General features: G+C 41.0%; 2 protein-coding genes across 4 annotated transcripts in view; one reads left to right on the top strand and one right to left on the bottom strand.

Annotated features, from left to right (window-relative positions):
* The window catches only part of JAM3 (junctional adhesion molecule 3), a 61,196-nt gene extending 46,886 nt beyond the window's left edge, over positions 1–14,310 (top strand). For both annotated transcript variants that reach the window (XM_016156506.2, XM_016156505.2), the window contains exons 2-9: positions 3,347–3,412; positions 4,001–4,114; positions 7,262–7,414; positions 8,260–8,462; positions 9,342–9,441; positions 10,978–11,107; positions 11,202–11,256; positions 11,628–14,310. In XM_016156506.2, coding sequence (XP_016011992.1) covers positions 3,347–3,412; positions 4,001–4,114; positions 7,262–7,414; positions 8,260–8,462; positions 9,342–9,441; positions 10,978–11,107; positions 11,202–11,256; positions 11,628–11,663 — 857 coding nt within the window. In that variant the 3' untranslated portion in view covers positions 11,664–14,310. The remainder of the gene's footprint in view (positions 1–3,346; positions 3,413–4,000; positions 4,115–7,261; positions 7,415–8,259; positions 8,463–9,341; positions 9,442–10,977; positions 11,108–11,201; positions 11,257–11,627) is intronic.
* A 753-nt stretch (positions 14,311–15,063) lies between these two features.
* NCAPD3 (non-SMC condensin II complex subunit D3) overlaps positions 15,064–23,450 on the bottom strand; it is a 54,642-nt gene continuing 46,255 nt past the window's right edge. For both annotated transcript variants that reach the window (XM_016156504.2, XM_016156503.2), the window contains 7 exons: positions 22,090–22,257; positions 21,274–21,440; positions 20,884–21,023; positions 19,855–19,932; positions 15,896–15,970; positions 15,753–15,813; positions 15,064–15,668 (listed from right to left, as the gene is read on the bottom strand). In XM_016156504.2, coding sequence (XP_016011990.2) covers positions 15,560–15,668; positions 15,753–15,813; positions 15,896–15,970; positions 19,855–19,932; positions 20,884–21,023; positions 21,274–21,440; positions 22,090–22,257 — 798 coding nt within the window. In that variant the 3' untranslated portion in view covers positions 15,064–15,559. The remainder of the gene's footprint in view (positions 15,669–15,752; positions 15,814–15,895; positions 15,971–19,854; positions 19,933–20,883; positions 21,024–21,273; positions 21,441–22,089; positions 22,258–23,450) is intronic.

Genomic DNA, 23,450 nt, shown 5'->3' with positions numbered 1-23,450 from the left:
TTCAAGTCTTATTTAAGAAATACATTTCATAAGGCTCTAGCTGTCATAGATCACGATTTCTCTGATGAATCTGGGCAAAATAAATTGAAAACCTTCTAGAAAGGATTGATGATTCCAGATGCCATTAAGAACATTTGTGATTCATGGTAAGAGGTCAAAATATCAACATTAACAGGAGTTTGGAAGAAGCTGACTTCAATGCTCATGGATTTGAGGGGTTCAGGACTTCAGTGGAGGGAAGTAACTTCGGAAATAGAGCAAGAGAACTAGAATTAGAAGTGGGGCCTGAAGACGTGGCTGCATTTGCTGCACGTTCACGGTGGAACTTTTAACGAATCAGGAGTTGCTTCCTAAGATAAGCAAAGAAAATGGTTTTTTGAGATGTAATCTACTCCTAGTGAAGATGCTGTGAAGATTATTGAAGTGACAACAAAGGATTTAGAATATTACATAAACTTAGTTGATAAAGCAGCAGGAGGGTTTGAGAGGATTAACTCCAGTTTCGAAAGAAGTATGGCTGTGGGTAAAAGGCTGTCAAACAGTGTCACATGCAACAGAGAAATTGTGAAAAGAAGAGTCAGTCTGTGTGGCAAACTTCATTGTTGTCATATTTTAAGAAATTGCCATAGCTGCTCCAGTCTTAGCAACCACCACCCTGATCAGTTAGCAGCCATCAGCATTGAGGCCAGACCTTCCACCAGCAAAAAGCTTAGTAATAAAGTATTTTAGTAATAAAGTATTTATTAATTAAGATATGTACATGATTCTTAAAAACAATGCTACTGCATACTTAATAGACAACATTATAGTGTATGCATATATATATATATATATATATTTTTTTTTTTTAGGCAAGGCAACCCTTGGTTGACCTCACAGATTGCAAGGACCTTGTCAGCTTACAGTCCCTTATTTTTTTATTTTTTACACCTACAGCATTTGGTCTTCTTAGGTGGTCTCCCATCCAAGCACTAACCAAGCCCAACCTTGCTTAGCTTCCGAGATCAGATGGGGTAGAGCTTGTTCAGGTTGGCATGGCCATAGACTATATGCATAATTTTTATCTATACTGGGAAACCACAAAATTTGTGTGACTCGCTTTATTGTAGTTTTGGCTTTATTGTGATGGTCTGGAGCTGAAACCACGGTATCTCTGAGGTATGCTTGTATAGAATATTTATAAATTTAAGAATTGTTTAGAAATAGGATGAGAATTCTGAGGAAGGACTCTCAGCTTGGGACCTTATCAGACATAGGGCTCAGCTGTTATAAATAATCCCTTAAGCTGAAACTTCACTTGTTGTCTATTCTTAAATCTTCTTGATACATATTGTCTTCTAGGATTGGCATGAGCAGCTGCCTGTGAAACTTATGTAGGGTAGTTGGGCAGGAAAGAGGTCGGGGCAAGCTGTCATAAAGGAGTATAGAATACTCACTTCTGCTGCAGAGTAGAGGGATAAAAGAGGTGATTATTTCCATTATCTCAGGCTGTGTTACCTTAGCTTCTTTTTGGTTGTAAGAAACAAATTGGCTTAGTTTACTGTAGAGATTTATTGTAAAGGATATATCTTAGTTGGCCTTGATGAAAATTTGACGTGGCTGCAGATACTAGAGTAACTTTAGTGTCATCTTTTTTGTCCTCTAGTAACTTTAGTGTCATCTTTTTTGTCCTCTAGTTCATCTGTTACCAACTCTAGTGTTTCTACCATTTTGATGAGTCAGTTTATTTTTTATACTCCAACTGTTTCTCTGGTGACTATATAAACTCTCTAATTCATTCTCTAATTTCTCTTAGCTTCATACCTCTTAAAAGAAAGGGTCAGATTGGGTTGTCTTATATCTAGTTGAGCAAAGTTCTCATGAGTTATTCTGAGGTCTCGATGGCCGATTCCTGTTCATGGTCATTTTTAACCAGAGCTTTGGTGTCTCAACATCTAAATTACAATGATCATGCTATGAATGTCTATGGTCACTTTCCTCAGAAGGAACTGTGTGGCCTTGGTAGATACTCAGAGCATCATCTATTACTCTCTATTAATGGGTCACTGGGAGCTTCCAGAGTGAAGGAGAAATAGAAAGTGCCACATATGCATAGGATTTCTGGCCTCCAAAAGGAATACCCCATGGTTAACTCAAACAAAATAACATTATCTGTACTTGCCCGAGTTCTACAACCTTTCGTGAGTGGTTTAGAAACTCATAGCAACTCAGGTACATTACGATTTTCATTCCTTTTATTAGATTTTTTTGAGGCTTTTGTTAAAATTAATGAAGTTCTACTAAGTAAGAAAGAGGATCAAAATGTATATCGGAATGTAACTGAACCATTTAATACAATTTAAAAAAGGAAAACGGGTTGTCGTGACCTGCAGTCTATCAAATATGCAAAGAATTAGAAAGCAGCTTAGAGAATAAGTATTTCTGCGCATTTTTTTTTTTTTTTTTTTTTTTTACCTGGTATAGTCATCTAAGATCCACAGGCCTTTTTAAGGGCTTTATGTATGAAGGCCTTCTTTGGGAATGGCATGTTTTCCTAGGGACCAAGTAGCTGAAGAATGACATTTTGTAGGTGATCAATGTACCTACTTGTTCTTTTCTCCAAGGAAATCAGTTTGAGACCATTATAAATTGATTTCTAACTTTGTCGCAACAGTCAGATGCTAGTTTTGAAAGGGATTACTGTGCAAATAGCATATCTTGATTTCATCACTAGCTTCATTCAACTTAGCTTTATGAAAGTCACCATGTTGTTATATTTCTCATTTCTTAATGGATAAGAATTGCTAGGTTAGATACATGGCTAACTCAGGAGCCAGTCTCTTAGTTTGTTGATAACTGTACCCAGTGTTGACGCCATCCTAAAGAGGAAAGAAAGTACCTGGCCAAGAGTATGCACCGTACCAAATCCACCGAGAGTGCCTTGCTGGATATGAAGCCTAGAGGAGAGAGAGGGGAGAGGCAGAAGGAAGGGCTGACAAGAAGAAGGCTCCCGTAGTCCAAATGATAGATATTGAAAGGATTAACGGTGATTCCAAGCAAGAAGGAAATTCTTTGAGGAAAAGTCATTAAATCTCTATGTGGCTTTATTCTGGGACTAAGAAGGAAAGTGGATTCTCAGAACTTTCTCTCCCTCTTAGTTCCTTCCAGTGAAGGTCAGACTGAGAGAAGGCAGTCAACTTGCTGAATCTAAGAGACTTCGTTTTGGAATATAATATTTTTCCATCCTTTGTGGATAGTGATTGTAGCCTACATAGAAGCGAAAAACCTGACCTCAGTCCAAGGGTTCTTTGCTGTCTTAGAGTCGCATTGTCTCTGATTTACTTTTCTTTTTTTTTTTTCCCTTCAGACTGCTTGATAGGGGCTGTGAATCTCAAATCCAGCAACCGAAACCCAGTGGTACAGGAATTCGAAAGTAAGTACAAGAGAGACTATGTATTAGGAGAACGGGCACCACCTAATGGACACTCAGTAGTCTTGCAACCAACTCAGTCCTAATATCCACATACAGTGCCATAGAGATGTTCCAGTGTGTGGCTACTCAACAGGGCATTGGATGTGCAAGCGTGTCAGTGCAGCAGTGCCTCAGTAGGCCAGCAGGGAACTCTGCAGGTTCTGTATCGGCTCAAATCTGGTTCCTGCCCTGGCTTACATAACAAAGAAATTTCTGATACATAAGTGGAATATTAAGGGGATGTGTACTCTGTTTAGTAAGGCTTCTTGCTAATCATCTTTATTCTTTTTCTTTCTAAAATTCATCTTTTCTTAAAGTCTCTTAGAGCCTGGAGACAACTAGATTTTTAATTTGCATAAAATTCCTCTCTAAAACTAGAGATATCTTCCAAGGTCTGGGTATAAAATGAACCTAAAATTATTCCACTTTTACTAAAGTTTCCTTTCTTTTTTTTTTTCTTTCTTGCTTTCCTTCCTTCCTTCCTTTCTCTTTCTTTTCTTTCTTTTTTTCCTTTTTCTTTTCTTTCTTTTTTCCTTTTTTGCTCATTAGGTGTGGAGCTGTCTTGTATCATTACGGATTCACAGACAAATGACCCCCGGATTGAATGGAAGAAAATTCAGGATGCCCAAACCACATATGTATTTTTTGACAACAAAATACAGGGTATGATCCTATAGTCCTCTCCTTTGTACACAAGGCCCAGGCATGTACTTGTGGCCAGAGGCTTTCCCCGGACTGCTCCTGCTTCTGTGGCTAGGACTGGTTTTTTGTTTTGTTTTGTTTTGTTTTACTTACAGAAAATTCAGGTACGTAAAGGTAATGAGAATAGCATGTTGAACCTCCCTGTACCTGTCACCCAGCTTCAATAAGTAGCAGTTCATTAGTTAGGATTTTTATTTCTGCAACTGATATTTATGAGGTATCAGAGTAAACATTTTCCTAGACCTTCTTATCACTATCCATGACATTAGTGATATGAGTTAAGTGAATTAATCAGCAGGATCACCAGGAGCAGCAAAGAGATAACAAGTATTCAATGAGCAGCTACTGTGTGCAAGCACACTGCATTGAGAAAGCACTCGCTAGACCAGTTAGCAGGATGTTATCCCAGTGCTAGAGCAGAAGTAAGCACAAGGCGCGTTCAGACTGCATGAAGTAGGGGCAGGACAGGTGGTCATGGAAGGCTTTCCAGAAGTGGCACAGATGTGAAGAAAGGCTAGTTAGGGCAAGAAAGAATACTGTGAATAAGGATGTAGAAGCAAAAGATAGCTTGGCTTATCAGAGAAACTACAAGTGCTCCTTCTTAGCTGGGGCTTGGAGAGAGAGGGGGTGGGAGGAAGGATGCCAGATGAAGCTGGGGAGGTATGCCAGGGCCAAACAAGAAAGCAGTGAATGCCGGATGAGAATGGACAGTTTCTTAAGGGTCCACTGAAAGATTTTAAGAGAGAAATGACATGGTTACACTTAGGCTCCAAGAAAACTGAATTAGCTGCTTTGTGGAGAAGAGATTAGAGATGGGCAATACTTAGAGCAGGGATACCAACTCAGAATTTATAGAATCCAGGAGGGAGGAGCTAGTGGCCTAAGCTAAGGTCTAGGCAGTGTAGAGAATAAAGAGGAGGAATTACTAGGAGTTGCCTGTGACTTTGACGAAGGGGGGAGAGAAGGTGATTACAGATGACATGAAATGGGACACGACCTTCATTCTGAGAGGAGAGAAGGAGTAAACCTGAGGTACAGATGCAGGTAAGTTATAGGTGGGGTGGCTACAGAGTTCTCAGAGAAGTTGACAGTTTCATAGATGGGAAAGAGATTTTGTGGAAACAGCCTAAACTCATGATTTTTCTGCTTTCTGCTTAATATCTGGAGTCATAGGCTCTTAAAAATAGTTTTGTTTTCCCACCAGTATCCTCCCCAACCTCTTATTTTTGAAGAGATAGAAATGTTACTGTTAGAAAACAAATTTGTTTTCTCTGGCAACTTAGGCTGCTCCTGATAAACCCTGTACGTGCAATTTTGATCATCAGAGAAACCAAATGGGAATTTTTTCAAAGAACTTTCTGTTTCTGGAAATTAAACAGCTCACTCTTAGCTGGAAGGACAGAGAGAGTATTTACCACACAAAACATGAGTGCTGAAGGAAAACTTGAATCTACTTGGCCTTTTCTCTTGACTTAACCCAGGACTATACCAAAAGCATCCTGATAGATTTTTATTTACCCTTTTCCTAATCCTCTACTAATGACCACTGGATAACAAAGAGGTTCATTCCTCTTCGAAAATGCCTTTGAAAATGTTCATCTTCTGTCATAAGCATTTGGCTGTTTTTATATAAATCCTTCTTATACTTGTCACTAAACAACAGGTTAAGTAATAATTAGTTTCTACTTTTTTGTGTCATATTTTTCCTATTTGTCATTCTCCAGGTTTTTCATGCTTTTTTGAAAAGAGTTACTGTTTCTTTTTATGTTTAAAAATTTTTTAAAACAAATATAATTCATATAGTGTAAAACTCACTCTTTTAAAGTATTTACCTAAGTGGTGGTTAGTATATTCAGCACAGACGTACAACTATCATTACTGTCGAATTCCAGAAGATGTTGATGAGCCACCCGCCCCCCTAAAGAAACCTCATGCCCATTAGCAGTCACTCATCATCTCTTCAACCCCGACTCACCTCCTGGCTGCCACTAACCTACTTTGTCTCTATTGAGTTGCCCATTCCGGACCCCTCATGTAAATGGAATTATACAGTCTGTGATCCTTTGAGACTGACTTCTTTCACTTAGCATATTGCTTTCGAGGTTCATTCATGTTGTAGCATGTATCAGTACTTCGTTTTTAAAAATATGGATGACTGATGATCCATTGTAGATAGGACGCATTTTTTGTCCATTCCTCAGTTGATGCACATTTGATTTTTTTCCTACTTTTGGCTGTTATCAAATGCTACTGTGAACATTCATGTACAGGTTTTTGTGTGAACATAATTTCCATTTCTTGGGGATAAATGACCAATAGTACAATTGTTAGATCATGTAGTAGTTATATGTATGGTTTTTAAAAGAAACTGCCAAACTTTTTTTCAAAGTGGCTGCAGCATTTTACATTCCTTCAGCAGTGTATTTCCCCATATCCTTACTAACACTTGTAACTGTCCATCTTTTTGATTCTAGACATCCTAGTTAGTGGGTATGAAGTGGTATTTCACTGTGGTTTTGCTTTGCATTTCCCTGATGACTAAAGATGTTGAGCATCTTTTCATGTGCTTATTGGCCATTTGCAAGATCTTCTTTAGAGAAATATCTATGCAAATCCTTTGTCTATTTTTAATTAGGTTATTTGTCTAGTTGTTATTGAGTTACAAATTCTTTATATATAGGCACGCTTCGTTTTATTGTGATTTGCCTTATTGCACTTCACAAATCTTGTGTTTTTTACAAATTGAAGGCAAGACTCTCTACCAGCAAAAAGATTATGACTTGCTTTTTTTTTGTTACATGTTTTTTTGGTGGTCTGGAACCAAATCTACAGTGGCTTCGAGATATTCCTGTATTCTGGATACTAGTCTTTTGTCAGATATATGATCCGCAGATATTTTCTCCCATTCAGTGGATTGTGTTTTCACTTACTTGTGCCCTTTGAAGCACAAAAGTTTTTAATTTTTTACGAAAGTCAAGTGAAGGGGAATATAACTCTTTTTGTGTCTTCTTACTGAGGCATCAAATGCTGGCCCCAGAAATTACCTTCTTCAAGTGGCAAAGATATCTTTAAAGAATCTTCTAGTGCCCTGTGTCTTCTTTTCTATAGGAGATTTGGCAGGTCGTGCAGAACTATTGGGGAAAACTTCTCTAAAGATCTGGAATGTGACCCGGACAGACTCAGCCCTTTATCGTTGTGAGGTGGTTGCTCGAAATGATCGCAAAGCAATTGACGAGATTGTCATTGAGTTAACTGTACAAGGTAGGAACTCATGTGAATTTAAAACATGGCCCCCCCTTTCAGGCCTCATGACTCTCGTCTGTAAAATAAAAAAAAGTACCCTAGCGGCTGGGAGGAAGGAAGGAAGGAAGGAAGGAAGGAAGGAAGAGGAAGGAAGGGAAGGCAGGGAAGGAAGGGAAGGAAGGGACGGGAAGGGAAGGAAGGAAGGAAAGGAACGAAAGGAGGAAAGGAAGGAAAGGAGAAAAGAAGGAAAGGAAGGAAAGAAGGAAAGAAGGAAAGGAAGGAAAGGAAGGAAGGAGAAAAGGAAGGAAGGAAGGACTGAATGAAGGAAGGAGGAACTCAGGCATTCCTTCCGTCCTCCGACCAATTAGCAGCCTTCCGTCATTTCTCCATTTACTTCCTTCCTTCCTTCCTTCCTTCCTTCCTTCCTTTCCTTCCTTTCCTTCCTTTCCTTTCTTTCCTTTCTTTTCTTTCTTTTCTTTCTTTTCTTTCTTTTCTTTCTCTGCATCCATGAGGGTATCACATGCTTTAGGGAGGGAGAGCTTTGAGACCTGAGAGAATGCTTGAGCTGGTAGAAAGTGAAAAGGGAAGTGGAGCCTCTGCCACTTTGCTGTGCCAGCTGTAGGAGGCACTCCTCGGGGAGGTGGAGGCCTTAGAAACTTGCTGTGGGATTACACTAGGGGCAGGGAGTGAGCTACGGGACAGATTTCAGGCAGCAGATCGCAGTCTGCAGGCGTGACCATGGGGATGGCAGTGGTGCAGAATCCCTTGGCCAGCTTTCTCATTTTGGGCAGATTTACTATGGGCTTCCATAAGAATAGAGCCAGATTGCCAATTTTAAATACCAGCCTGTATTTCTCCTACAGTGAAGCCAGTACCTCCCGTGTGCAGAGTCCCAAAGGCTGTGCCTGTAGGCAAGGCGGCGACGCTGCACTGCCAGGAGAGCGAGGGCTACCCCCCACCTTACTACAGCTGGTATCGCAACGACGTGCTGCTGCCCACAAACTCCAGAGCCAATCCCCGATTTCGAAATTCCTCTTTTCTCTTAAACTCTGAGACAGGCACTCTGGTAAGTTCTCTTATGAGAGGTAAGGATGGAAATGTCCGTGTTGGGACAAGGGGAAACTATTGTGGAAAGAGCAGGTATTAGGAGAGACAATGAAACTTTATAAGATGGGAGCTAAAAATTCACACCAGAGATTGTACAGAAGAACAGTCCTAATTTGAATCACTGACTGTAAAACTCATGAGTTAATTAGGGAAATTTGATTACTGACTGGATATATGATATTAAGGAATTGTTAATTGCTTCAGGCATAATAAAGGTATTGTAATTCTGATAAAATATGCATATCTTCTAGAGATACATACTGAAGTATTTGTGGATAAAATGTATCTGGAATTTGCTTCAAAATAAACTAGGTGCCATGGTGGGAAGGGGTGAGGAAAAGGTGAAATCAGACTGGCCATGCATACAGAACAGACTGCTCCTGGCAGCATATCATACCAGGCTTTTACTACATCTGGATCTCTTTATCTGTGGTATAACCAACTTGTGGAGTAATGAGCCAGGTTAAAATAGGATCCTCTGTATTCCTACTGCCAAAGTGTTGCTTGAAGGACAATCATTATCAGAGTGCTTTTACTTGAATAAAAGTTAAGCTCAGCCTCTCCTTCTGGGTGTTGCCAGGCTTTGATATCTCCATATGCCTAAACAGTTCTATTATTCAGGACATAGAACCCCTTAGGCAAGAGTGTCAGGGAAGAATATCAAAAGAACCTGACAATGACCTGGAAGCTGCAGGGAAACCAAGAGCAGATGAGCAGACAGTTTACTATGTTGTGGACTTAGCAGATTGACTGATGGGGGCAGACTCTTTTCTCCTACCCCCTTAGAGGTCTGCCCTGTCACTTGGTTTCATTATTTCCTTGTAATTTCCTGAACCAGGTTTTTAGCGCTGTTCACAAGGAGGACTCTGGGCAGTATTACTGCATTGCTTCCAACGATGCCGGCTCAGCCAGGTGTGAGGAGCAGGAGATGGAAGTCTGTGAGTTACTTTTTGAAAAGATTTCCTCTGAAGACTGGCAAGTGAATAGAACATTTTAAATTTAGTATTAGACCATCCGTTTAGACAACTGTTCTGTTTTCTTCTGGAGATGACTAGATTCACCAAAATCCACTTGGGTACATTGAAAGGAAAGATGAGAAAGTTCTGAGTAACAGCTAAATGACTAATAAATGGTCTTTGCAATATGTTTGTCTCAAAATAGATGTTTTTAGAGCCTTCTGGTATTAGAAACATGGCTAATCATGTAACTTTTAACTGAGTTTAATAAACTCCATTGTTTTTGTAATTGATAAAAACATAAGGTTGTGTAAGGTCTTCAGACATTTATCTAGTTATAACCATTCTGCAGCAAGCCAAAGTACCGAATTTTAGCCCCAGTAACTTACCCTGTTCTGTGATGCTGCTATCTCTAGGGTGTCGAATCGAAAGGGGGGTGGTGATCAGCCAGGAGAGGGGCAGAGAGGTATGTCAGAAAACAATTGGGGAACTCTTTGAGTCCCTCCTTCCTCCCTAGGTGCAGCCACTCCCTAGAGCAGTGTTTCCCAGATGTGCCTGATCATAAGAATCATTTAGGACCACTGTTTCACTTTCAGATTCTGCCCCATCCCCGCTCCCCCCAACATATGGAATCAGTCTCTAGGGGAGGTCAGGAATGTCTGTGTGAAACAGCATTCCAGGTGATTCTTCTCATCTGGCAAATTTGGAAAACTCTGCTCTAGGGTAGGAGGAAGATTCCCAGGCTTCATCCCAGACCTTTTGGATCTCTAGGGAGGGGGCTTGGGAATTGAGATCTTCAAATCAAAATTGCAACTTGATTTTTAAACATACACTCACATTTGAGAACCACTACACTTAACAACTTCCAAGTTGGCTTTTGTTGATATATCTCCTGCATATTTTCCACTGCGTTTTTGTCTGTCATAAACAGTCCAAGTGCCCTCACACTGAAGGTGACTGCGTACCTTTGTCCAGAATACAGAAATGAGAAAAGGGAGTCAAGGGTTTTCTACTAAGAAGGCTTGTAGATATGAGGCCAGGCAGCCAGTAGAGTAAAAGGTCATGTTCTCATCTCGTACTTCTTACTGCTTGAAACTAGCCCTCTTCCCCCAAATAATCCACAGCAAAGGGAAGCCCTGAATATTAGGATTTTTTTTTTCTTCCTGGGGACTCCTGGCTTCTAATTCTGTCTTATAGTATTCATTTCTGCCATTAATAGTATTCTCAGGGACTTAGCCAGAGGATTTTTAAGCCTTTTCTACAATGCCAAACCCTTTTTAATACAGTATTAAGTATAACAGCATTTGAACTCTAGAGTTCTTAGTACTTTTTACAAGTGAGATCAGGGGTTACAGTGTCCTGTGTGTTCTAGAAGACTTTTTTCTTCTGGCCGGGGAAGGGATGAGGGGCAGAGTGGGAAGGAGAGGATAGAGGGAGGGAGGGGACACAGCGGGGTCAGGGTCTTTTGTAAGAACGGCTAGTGTGTATCATCTCTTCCCTCCAACTACTTTAATCCAGATGACCTGAACATCGGTGGAATTATTGGAGGTGTTCTGGTTGTCCTAGCTGTGCTGGCCCTGATAACAGTTGGCATCTGTTGTGCATACAGACGTGGTTACTTCATCAGTAGTAAACAGAATGGGGAAAGGTAAGCCTGTCTTAGTTGGGGAAAAGAAAGAAAGTTCAAGTTGCCATTAATATGATAAGCAGTAGTCACTGAGCTACTCTCTTCTTTTTCACAGTTACAAGAATCCAGGGAAGCCAGATGGAGTTAACTATATCAGGACAAATGAGGAGGTATGGAGTGAGGGAACTGAGCAAACGTCATTTAGGTATCAAAATGTCATTTAGAAATCAAAGTGTTCCCAGCAGGGGAAATGACATTCCTTCTTGGAAACCAAGTGGGTCCCACAGAAAAAAAGATTTCCAAATTATGTTCCAGACCCTGAGCCCTTTAGCCTTTCACGGCAACATGTGTACATGTCAATGGCATTTACAGTTGCAAGCTCTTGATGTTACTTAAGAATGATTATCTGATATTTTGTCACTTTCTTCTTCAGGGAAATTGTACGTTTGATTTGACCACCATTTTTCCTTTCCCACTGTCCTACTAGGCCCCATTGATTGGTAGAGGATGAGCGCTTTCTAACTTTGTGTTGGCCTTGCAGGGCGACTTCAGACATAAGTCATCATTTGTGATCTGAAATCTGATGGTGTGGCTGAGAGCACATGCAATACCTCTACTAGAAACTTCTATCGAGAGCATCCTGGAGCGAAGTGCACTTGGACAGAGCTAGACACTTGTGCAAAAGCTTTTTGTTTTGGCCAAAGTTGACCGCTACTTCTTACTTTTTAACAAGGCACATGAATAAAAGAATTTTCCTCAAGATGGGCACAGTCATCACAAGGAAAAGAGATTGAATGAGTTCACTGAAGCTGATTCCCAGTCTCTGGCCTGACTCCCTCCTGAGCATTAGGGTGATCTTAAACTCTTGCCCACAGACTCTGCTGGGCTGGGCACTGTGGGCCTGGGAGTGTATTTGCCACTCGCTGTCATCAGCTAGCGTGAGCCCCACATGAGAGGTGACATTGTAGCTGTAGGGGTTGGCAGTGTGATTCCCAGCTTGAAACCCTGCAGCTGCAGAGTTTGAATCAGTGAATCCAGAAAAGAGGCTTTTTATGCAATGACCTTGTGTCACAGAGGCTCACAGACAACCCTGCACCATTTCTTCTTAAAGGCTTTGTCGATCAGTATTGTATGTCCGCCTTGGAGAATCGATTTGGATCAGCATTTTATAACAACAGCCAAAATCCATAAGGTAAATTGCTTATTGAAAGAAGGGGCCTTCTTACCTGTAGGGAACCCTGCTTGTCCATGGAGCGTTTCAGTATTTAAGGAAAACTTCTATCTTAGGCTAAATCTGAAATGGTACTAAAATAATATTCTGCTTTTCTATAGGTGTTTATTTTATAAAACTTTACATTCTAAATTTTTGCTAAAGATGTATTTTGATTATTGAAAATTTCTATTTAAACTGTAAATATGTTGTCATACAGTGTTAAATAACCTATTTTTTAAAAAGTTCAACTTAAGGTAGGAGTTCCAAGCTCCTCGTGTTAAATTGGAAAATGTCATAATTAAGAGTATCTTAACCCCAGGAATCCTGTCAAGGAGGCTTACTGGAACATTCCTTTTTCCACATGCTTTAGCATTTTTCCCAAGAGAACTTATGTTGTCTGTACACCAAACCATTGTTGCTTAGGAAACCTTAAAAAATTCCAGTTGGGTAATGTCAAAATCTGTTTGCATCTCTCAGAAAGAAACATAAGCTCTTAGGTTAGCCTTGAACTACCTCTTCCTTAGATTACTAAAACTACCTATGCCCAAAGACCAACCACCCAGAAGCTCTTAGACATACATGTGCAAACCGTGTTAGTCAACTCCTGGGGTAGAGTCACATGCCCTGTAAATGGGTATTGGCTACTGACTCCTAAGGCTGGCCAGCATGTCCCCTTCCATCTTTGATGCTCTGACTGTGGCTTTGCATACTGATTAGCTTTAATATGCTGTTTATGTGCCACAGGCACTCGGCTTAAGCCAGGACAGTTCTGAGGTGAAAACTTCAGGAAAGATGGGTCTCCTCCGTATGGCATTCCTGGGACACAGCTCTTTTTGGTTATGGAGGGCTCGTGAAACAAAACAGCTACTCCATTTGGTTTTTAAGTTCATATTACTGATGTAGTTCATTAGACTGTCTGGGGCCAAAGGCAGTTTTGAAATCGGATCTGTCACCTATAATATTTTTAAAAGAAAATGAATTCCACTATTCCTCTTTGCCATTAAGAAAGCACTGAGACACTGCAGGTTCTGATTCACTTCACAGTGAACCGTATGTGGTGGCAGGCAGGCCAGCCTTTTGAAGACTGTCAGGTAGTGCAGGCAGGGCAGAAGCCTGACGGCAAGGGAGGAATGCCTGAATCAAAGGCGGTTTTCCAATTTCAATTCTAAAATTTTCATCTGCCCAAGACACTGCTCGCTTTATGGGGGACATTAGAAACATCATCCAGAAACCTTTGTTCTTCAAGAGCAGATGTCCTTAGCCTCAGATACATTGCTCTGTTAACTGACGACGTGAAGCGGTTTGAAGCGAAGAGCTGCTCAGAGGAATGCCTTCGATTCCATGGTGTGCTTAGAGGAAGGTTTTTATGTAGAAGGATATAGTCATTTTGGGATTAAACTTTCAGTGTCTTAATTTGTTATACTTTGAGAGTTTTTTTTTTTTAATTAAATACTTGAGACTTAAGTTGACTTTTTTTTTTTTAAGTTAGATGAACTACTTTGCCATGGGCTACTTGACAGAGGCAGTTGGCAGTTCTTCATAATTGCTTAATGGTACCTATCTTCTTTTGCATTTGTCTTGAATGCTTAGAGTTAAGATTCCTTTCATCTTCACCTCCTCTTGGTAGGAAGGGATAGCATCTCCTTTCTCTAATTGTTGGGGATCAACACCAGTCTCCATCTTGGTTGTCACAGTGACAGAGTAGCCTTCTTGTCTCCCTTCTTATGCCCTAAAACCTCCCACTCTAGTGCCATATGAACAGGGTCTGGCAGAGAAGAGAGAAGTGAAATGTAGAGTCTGGGAAGTAGTTGCCTAATACTGTAAGAATGTAGACAGAAAAGGAACATTCATGTGTTTTTTCAGATATGAATGTGACTAAAGACTCAAGGCTTATACAAGGCTGTTGTGGCCTTTGTGTGGCTGTTGCTGTAGATAGATGTTACAGACTTGTACTAACACACCCCTAAGTTGATACCTGTTAAACCTCATTTATAAAAGCTTTAAAAAAAAATATACTTCGCCTCATTATTTCTTTCTTATTTACTTTCATGTTGGGGTTACCTGTTCTTCCTAGCAGTTTGTTACGCAAGTACACTTTAAAAATAGTATGGTCCCAGGTTTACAGAGAGACTGCCATCACCATCTAGTTGGTGATAAGTGTGTTTACTCAAGCGCAGCTCTATGACTCCCTCTCCCAATGATGTGTCCACACGTCACAGTTCACATATGGGAGAGCTGTGGGGTGTGGATCACAATGACATTCCACCCTTCAAATCCAACTACCATGTTTATCTTAAAAACACACTGACACGACAACCCTACACTTTTGCTTTTGTAGTACGGGGATTAAAAAATGAACCAACTGAATTTCCTGCCGGTCATTTTTGGACAAAACATATACATATTATAAGGTTAACTAATGGTGTCAACAAAAGAGACTATAAAGTTATTCCCTTGTGGGAACAGTCCTTAACAGATGATCAATACAAATCCGTGTTAGTGCCACTTGGGGTAAAAGACAAGAAGCAGTTTTTTGCATAAGCAGGACTATATTTATATACTAAGAGGGATGGTCTGTTAGGCAGACAGCTTCTGTCTGGTGACAAAGGCAGGGGGACAGATGAACTGAACCTTTATTTAAGACCAACTGACTTATTTTTTTCCTAAAAGGAAGATTGGGTTTTATTATTCTTAAGCACTTTATGTAAATTAAATGGCTACCAATAAAAGCCCTGTTCTGAAAATAGATTCTGTTGACTACTCATGCTGAACTCACGCTTAACCTTTATTAGTCCATTTTAGAAAGCTGTACACTTTTTAAAAAATCTGCAGTTCATAAATAAGAATAGAAAAAATATTACAATCGAAATCTTATCATTAGATATGGGAAACTAAGGAATTCAAATCAGCCAATAGAGGCTGGATTTATAGAAAAGAAAGCTGATGTATTGTGTTCCTTCAGGACCAGAATATAGCTTATCAGAATGAACTTGATACTTCCAGAGGAGTAAAGTTATAATATTAAATAGCTAAAGCATTTCCCTGTTTTACAATTTTATGCCACATAGTTCAAGAAGAGAAATTTAGAAGATCGCCAGCTACGCAGGTGAACAGTTAGTGCTGGAATCACAGGACAAGCTCTGGTATTACATAATGCGAGCATCCCTGGGAGTGAGGGGAGCAGTATGTTTGCCTTTCACACGCAGAAGAGTGTCCTCCTGCACTCCTGCCTTCAACACTCTGGAATGCAATGCGCTCTTTTAGTTGGCTGTTTTCAGAGGGGCCTTTCGGAGTGACCTCCTACTCGGGGTCGGGTTGTCTTTATTTCTGGCTGGAGACTTCACATTCCACTGCTGAGGCTGTGGAGGCCTAGGGAAAGAAAAGATACAATCGTTCTGGAACCAAGAAAAAACTGACAAAAACCACCTCAAAAGGAACACTTTGTTAACTTACGGTTTATCAGGTAATGATAAACATAAAATGTCATTTCCTTGACTCTGGGCTTCCATTTTCTCTGAAAGGGAGTCAAACATAAACAAATTCAGATTTCCCAGAACTCCAGAGCAGATAACATTATCTGACGGGAAGGGACTTGCCTTTGACTGCAAAAGGAGTCCGTGGTGTGCCTATGTAGCTGACTCCTGCTTCAAAGGTGACATCGTTGATGGTCTCTGAGTAAAGAGGGAAACAGCACAGTTAATGAAAAGCCAGGAAGAGACAAACATCAAAGTCACTTGAGCAAGGTCAGTTACTGAGTTTCTGCTATGGTTTCATTCAGTCTCTTCTATCAGTACCAGAGCGACTGTCAAATCCAGCAGCCCTTTCAGTCAGGCTTCAATTTATGTTATCTTTTTATAGGATGACAGTGTTTAAGACACAGTCCTCCTTCTTTATGTCCATGGTCTCCTGAGTTCCTTTCTCTGCCACTCCCTGTCTTAGACTGCTTTGCTGGCCCCTCGGCACCTAGTGCTCACTTGTCTGGCTTCTTGCTCACTCCATGTCTTCAGTTACTGCCTGTATGCCAGGGACCCCCACCTCCAGCTCAGACCTTCCTCCTCAGTCCTCCCTTTGCTACTGTACCTCACCTGAATTCCCTGAAGATGCTTCACCAACTCATTCCCTCCACTCCTCAACACGTTCCTTCTATACTCCCACCCACGTCAGTGCTCTACCCAAGCTGGAAGTGCCAGGCATCATTAACTCCTTCTGCACATCTAATCACTCAGTCCTGTCACTGCCATCTTCCTACTATATCTGCATTCTCTAAAGTCTTTGCTCATCTCACCCTTGACCTATCACAGTGGTCTCCCACTTAGGGCCTCCCCTTCCAGTTCACCCTTGGCAGGAAGGAGAGCAGATTGTAGGAACCAGACTCTGAATCAGACTCTGGATTTGAATTCTGGGCCTCTTACTAATTGTAGACACTACTCTAAGAACCTCAAGTTTCTTTACCTCTAAAACGGTATACAAGTGTACTGACCTCAGGGGAGTTGTCAGGATTAAATGAAATCATTTCTGTTAAGTCCTTAACGTAATACTTGGTACAAAGTAAGTGCTAACTATTGTAATTTATTAGCTATTTTCCCCTATGTCACTTAGAGGTAAATTTGTTTAAAGATCTGGTAAGGTGACTGCCCTGCTCCAGTATCCTGACGTTTCAGCATTAGAGGAGGGTCAAGACTCCAGCGTCTGTCTGAGCTGGGCAACACGGCCTCTGTGTGAGCCAGCTCCATGCCACGTTCACAAACCCACCTTCATCCACAAGCTGCGGGCCACCAGTATCTGATTATCCTTGTTCTCTAAGCAGGCCTTGGGCTGTCACACCTGGGTCTACACAGGCAGTTCCTTCTCCCTGGAGTATTCTCCCTGAGCCAACTACAACATAACCACTCTTTTGAGACCTGGGTGGTGACACTTCTTCCAGTGCTTGCTCCTACTTTATGTCCTGTACCATTTTGCATGAGCTGTTATCACACTTGTCAGAACAGAGCATAGGCTCAATAGCTGGTTGCCGACTGTCCTGGCAAAATCTGCCATCCCCTTTCCGCAACACCACTAGTGAAGTAAGCCGTATAGTTCTTACCTTTCTCCCCTACACTGTAACCTTCTTAGGAGTACCAATTAGATCTTTCTAGTTTGTTTTAAAGACCATCAGTGCATCCGCAGTGTTATGTGCCTGAGCTACTCAAGCTATGTTAACAATGACAGAACTGTGTTCATCATTGCCATTCAAATAACTCAGTTGTCCTTATTTCTGTTCCTGGGAAGTCTCCCTGTGTTAGAGATGAAATCCCCACTCCATGCATGCACACTCCTTTTCCTATTTGGAAGCCTGTGCACATCCAAGAAATAAGTCTCCAACCTTCACAAAAGCACCGATGCAGTAGCAGTTAGAGCTCCCGTATACTTTGTAGGCGCTAAGAATTAATGGCAGAAGCAGCTTTGCTGCTTGAGTTATAGCAGCAAGAGGGACTTGCTAAAACCCTACCTACAGATTTTGTTAGAATCTAGCTCTGAAAATTATTCATTTCCATTAAGCAAAATCGCTTTGCCAACGCTGAGTACCACTGCTGTGCCAGAATAGTGGAGCTAGGTAGCATTTTTCTATTGGTTTCATAGAGCTGAGACCACTTCCTGACAGTCACACCACCTAAGAGTTGTCAATACAATTTGTATTTATAAACCACAGAGAAAATAGAAGCGTTTTTAAAATTATCTAGTAATTCTCCCAGGGAGGAGAGCTAATAGGAGACCCTTCATCAAGCCTTTCTTTCTGGTTCAGAATAAGAAGAGAGCCCCAGGAATTTTACATTCAAGAGCCTAGAAATACAAAAAAGTACTCCATTGATCTGGGGTCACCTGAGAGTCTTATTTGCAGTATAAAGATGGCTCCACACATTCACATTCAAGCAGCATTAATGCGGCATGTCGGCTTTCACTGCTGAGGAATGAATACGTGCTGCCAGAAAACCAACCGAAGGCTGAAATCAGGGCTTCGTGGGGATAGGCAAAGCTAAAACGAAACACATTCTCCCTGTTTCTGCAGCATATGGTACCTAACTGCCAAAATAGAAGCACTCGGTGCCCCTGAGCCAGGAACAAAGAACATATAGAAAATTTTTCTGTGTAAAAGAGGTTGAATTTTTTTACATATATAATATTACACCTGTTCAATATACAGGAACTCAAAATTACACACTGCTTTTAATGACAAAAGCTGTCATGATTCAGTTGTCATCTGAGGAGCAGTAGGGGAGGTGTTGTGTTCAGCCATTACTCTCCCTTAAAAGGTAAACTTGGATGAAATTATTTATAATCTGGTAATATTCTAAGGGATCACAGCCTCACCAAGCAAGTAGCTAGAACACGGTAGGTGCCCAATAAATTTGCATTGATTGAATGCATGACTAAATGAATGGCTTGATACTCTGTTGCTCCATTATCACAAAGAACATCTGGGCACTATTCTCATCTTATAATAATGGCCAAGATCAGCACAGTGAGAGAAACGGCTGTAGAAGGAACACAGGAACTGGAACCAGAAAACCTGAGTTCAAGTCCCACTCCACCATTCAATAATTTTGTTCACACCTATCATACTCATGGCATTGTGATTGGCCTGGTGATACCGTGAGGAGTAAAACAGCTGAAACACGAACATCAAAGACAGACAATGAATTATTTAGAAGTGTAGTGAGTATTGTTAATAAGGTCTGAGCGTCAGGGAGGGGCACCTAATCTAGTCTGAATAGTCAGGATGGGCTTCTTTTAAAGGGTGAAGAGGCAGTAACTAGGAAGGGTATATTCTAGGATGAGGACATGTCGCATGAAAACCCTATGTCAGAGAAGAGTGGAGCTTGTGCAGGCACTTGGAGAGGGCTGCCCATGGCTGGGGTATAAAGTAAGAAGGAAGGTGGAGAGAGACCAGGCGGGAAGAAAGCAGAGACACATGCAAACTACACTATAAATTTTGGACAAAAGAATAAACTGCCCAATGGGAGTGAGAAGACAGGCTCTCATCTGAGCTGGTAGTGGACTCCTTGATCTGCCACTGAATATCAAGTGTCAGTTTGCTCTAGAGCTGAAGTCAGTGACATACAGGTGCCTGCTAGTGCTGACATCTGACAGCTATAAAGCCGGGCTGGCTGAGTGAATCAAGTAAACCTGGGGAGTTAGACGGGAGTGGCGAAGCATCAGCTCCAGAATGCCAAGAATGGCATTGCCTAGAGAAGTTACTTAAGGGATCTGTGCCTCAGCTTCAATGTCTGTCAAATGAGGATACCTCACAGGGTGTGGGCAGTGTAGACTGAGTTAACACATGTGAAAGCATCTGGAAGAGTGCTGGACGTTCAGCTTGTGCTCCGTCGAGTTATAATTATTCAAAAACATTCAGGCTACCTGCCACAATGCATTATGATCCTGTTGAGCACTGGGAGAGCCTTTATCCAGGAAAAGAAAGCTTTTGCAACAGGACGTTTTACTGCACTTCTACTAGACACACAGCGACCGCAGGAGAGAGTGAGGAGAAGCCAGCTCTCTCACATTAACTACTTACTCTCAGGAGTGCTGATTGCTCGTTTGGCTACATGGTCAATAGCTCCACTGGACTCTTGCTCCAAGCTGCATGAAGATGCTACGATAAAATGGAAAGGTTTTACCTGTCCAAAAATCCCAAAACAATATCAAAGAGCAAAACAACTAAATGAGAAAAAGTATGATATGATAAAGTTAATATCCCAGATAAAGTGTTCTTATAAAGAGGTAATTCAGAAAGATACAAAAAAAGAATAAACATGAGAAACAATGTCCATTCTCACTAAGATTCAAAGAAATAGAAATTAAAACCATAACCATTTTTGGTCTATAAAGCTCAGCAAAGAAAATGGGAAATTATAAAACTAGTTTCTAAGTAGGAAAATGGACACTTGTGTGCCATTGGCAGGAGTATAATGTGGAGTGAGTGACAGAGGGCAGTTTGACACTATCGAAACTTTAAAAAATATTCATGGCCTCTGAATGGCAAAAATTAATCCAAACAATTATACATATATAAGGCTATATGTACAAGGATGTTTATTGTGATGTTATTTCAAAAAATTGAAAAAACAACTGCATTCCCAAAAATAGGATTATAATGAATAAGTGATGGTACTTCCATAAGATACAATGCTGCCAGTGGGAGAAAAGTTTTGAAAGAAAAGTTCATGGAAAACTTTTCACTATACATTATTAGAAGTATGTATAGGAAAGCAGGTAATAAAACAGGAGGCATACAGAGATCACAATTTTATAAATAAAACCAAGCACACATGTGTGAGGAGTAGAAAAACTAGACGAATAAACACCTCACTGCTCTGAGTGAGTTTCCTATTTCACAATCTTTTCCAAATATTTTATCATAAATATGCATTGTTTTATAACCCTAAGCCCCCAATAAAGTTATTTATTTTAAAAATAATAAAATAGAAACCATTTAAAAAGGAATGGGAAGGAGACTTGTTCTGTTTCAGTCTGTAAACTCACTACGTCTGAGATACAGAACCAAGTAGTTCTATGAGCCTTCTAGAGCTGCCTTAAGACTCACCATGGTTGTGTGTTTTGTCCAGGTTTTCGGGGTTTAAAGTGAAAGGCAGCACTCCTATGCTCCGATTCTGACATTTGCTATTTGACTCCACAGCTTTCTTGACAGAATTCAGGATTGCAATGGTACTCAGGGACATGGACCTGTAAAGGAAAACATGCCACAGACATGCAGAAAGCAAGGATGAGAACACTGAAGTCACTACTCATTTTCTTTCAAATGTATCCTCATCCACACTTGTTTCAAATCTGAAAAAGAAGAGCCTTGAGTGAGGTATCAGTGAAAACATAATGGCATCATTCATACTAAAACACCTAGTGGGAAATGACAAAGATGCCTCTGAGAATACGGTGATAGGGAGTCAGCCCGTGACTGATTCTGTGGGTTCCATACCTGGCTTTGGGCATTAATCTCTTCAACGGCCCAGTTTCAAGTGAAAGAGGCAAAGGCGGTGCTTGGCCGGTGCTTGACCTGGGTGTTGAGGGCTGGCTCACAGAATGGGGTACAGTGGCATTTTCTTGGCCAGCAGGAGCTGACATTATTTCTAAACTCGGAGCGACCTGTCAGAGAAGATAAAGGGTATTTACCTTCTAATGCTTAAAAAAAAATCTTTACATGCTATGAGCAAGTCCGTAGTCATCTATTTTAAAACCATGTCACCCCAGGGCAAACAGAACTTTCTCTTCAGAAACAGTACTGTTAGCAGACTGCCACACAGAGATATTGTGGTATTAAAGAAAAAAAGGAGAAAGTTAGTTTGCCCTCATCGTTTTTTAAGGAGGCAGATCTATGGATTTCTCAAGCAAGTAAGCACACTATGTCTGGAAGTGAGCAGCAGCTCACCTAGAAACACCCCCTAGTGACAGTATGTTCTCAAGAGGGGCATGCTGGGAGAAGGACTGGAAATAAACTAAGCAGCCCACAGAGATCTAGTTACCTGTGGATCACTATAATCAAAGATCAGATAACCCTGCTGCCAGCTTGCTTTCTGGGCAGTCACACATTTTCCCCAACTATTACTATAATGATTTTCTAGACAAGTTTGAATGACACAGCCTTGAAGGAAGGGAAGCCTCTATGACCGAGCTCTCTGCCCGTCACACATAACACAAGCAGCAATTTTGAAGGTCTCGGACCAACTCCTGCTTATATGTATAGCAGAGAGCAGATTGAAGAGAAGGGTCAGGCTTAAGGTGGCTGCTCATCTACCTGCATGGCACCTTCTGCTTCCCTGTTTGCATCTGCTTGTTTCGCCAGCTCTTGCTCCTGGGCTAGCTGTTCGTTGTACTTCTTCATGTCGTACTCGAGTTCTGATGCCAGCTGTTTGTCAACTGCAAAGAAATCCTTGATTTCATCCCGGTAATCCTGCATCACCTCCTAAAACAGACCCAGAGGCATTCTTTAATGTTTCCTTGAATAAATAAGCTCCCAACAGAACTTGAAAATAATAAGAACAGTAAGACTTATTTTGCTGAGGACAGACTATTCCTATTATATCAACCAGCAAGTTAATTAACATAAAGATATTTTCCCAGGAAACAACAATTGCACTTGATTGACCACACAAGCAAGATGAGCATGATGTGAGATAATAACTCTTAAGAGTTCTGATCTCTCAGGAAGCTTCTTGTCTAACTGCCAGTTAACCATTTCCAAGGTTCCTGATGGGAGAAAGGCCATGTATTCACACAATCGTAGCCTATAGCAGAACTTTAATAGGACACAGAATTGCCACCAATAGCTAGCCCCTGTCCATTTCCGGAGGCTGGCATGGGGAGAGTGATGTATCTAGGTGGTCTGGCTTGGCTCTAGGTCACAACCAGTTCAAAGGATCATGTAGTGTTACTAAGGCCGGACCCTTAGGAATTCAAGTCAAGAGGTTGGGTTATAGGTAGGTGACATATGGCATTGTCCTGGCTCAGACTGGCCCCTGGAACAAGATACAAGAAGCAGTGCAGTCTAAAAGTTGGCCATCTATCTATACTAGTTTTCTCAGAGGACTGCAGCTATGGCTTTTAATCTCATCTCTGTGTCCTCTTCTGAAGGTATGACAGAAAACCTTTTATTGTATTATGGTTAAGAGTATTCTCAGGTCTTAAAGAAGGGTGCTAGGGACCAAGCCTCTTTGCAAGGAAATAAAAACCCATGTCACCTCACAGTATTAGAAGGAGAAAAAAATATATCATAGCCCCAACTACAAGGGAAGTCCTGACAAAGGGAAAGAAATCCATCAACTCTTCCAGCTGGCACTAAGAAAAGGTGCCACACATCAGAGAAGCTAGAGCTGCTTTAACAGGTTACACGTGAAGAAGTGTTGTGCTATTCAAATTGAGCAACTACTCAAATGCCACCATCCTCTGGGTGCGTGCTCAGACACAAAAGATAGACTTTTTTTTCTTACGTGTTTAAAGTGGTCCTTTTTTTCCCCCCTTTCCTTTCTGAAGTTTAAAACAGGGCAATAAAAATATAAGAATAACTAGAAGTTATTTTATTTCCACGACAATGAGCCTATCCTTCCCACTTTAACTTCCTTAGGATAAAGAGCTATTTGAAAAAGTATATTCGATGTG

The sequence above is a fragment of the Rousettus aegyptiacus genome, unplaced genomic scaffold, assembly GCF_014176215.1.
Source record: "Rousettus aegyptiacus isolate mRouAeg1 unplaced genomic scaffold, mRouAeg1.p scaffold_m13_p_5, whole genome shotgun sequence".
Classification (NCBI taxonomy): domain Eukaryota; kingdom Metazoa; phylum Chordata; class Mammalia; order Chiroptera; family Pteropodidae; genus Rousettus; species Rousettus aegyptiacus.
Note: the sequence above shows the minus strand (reverse complement) of the source record. Positions and strands in the feature narration are given on the sequence as shown.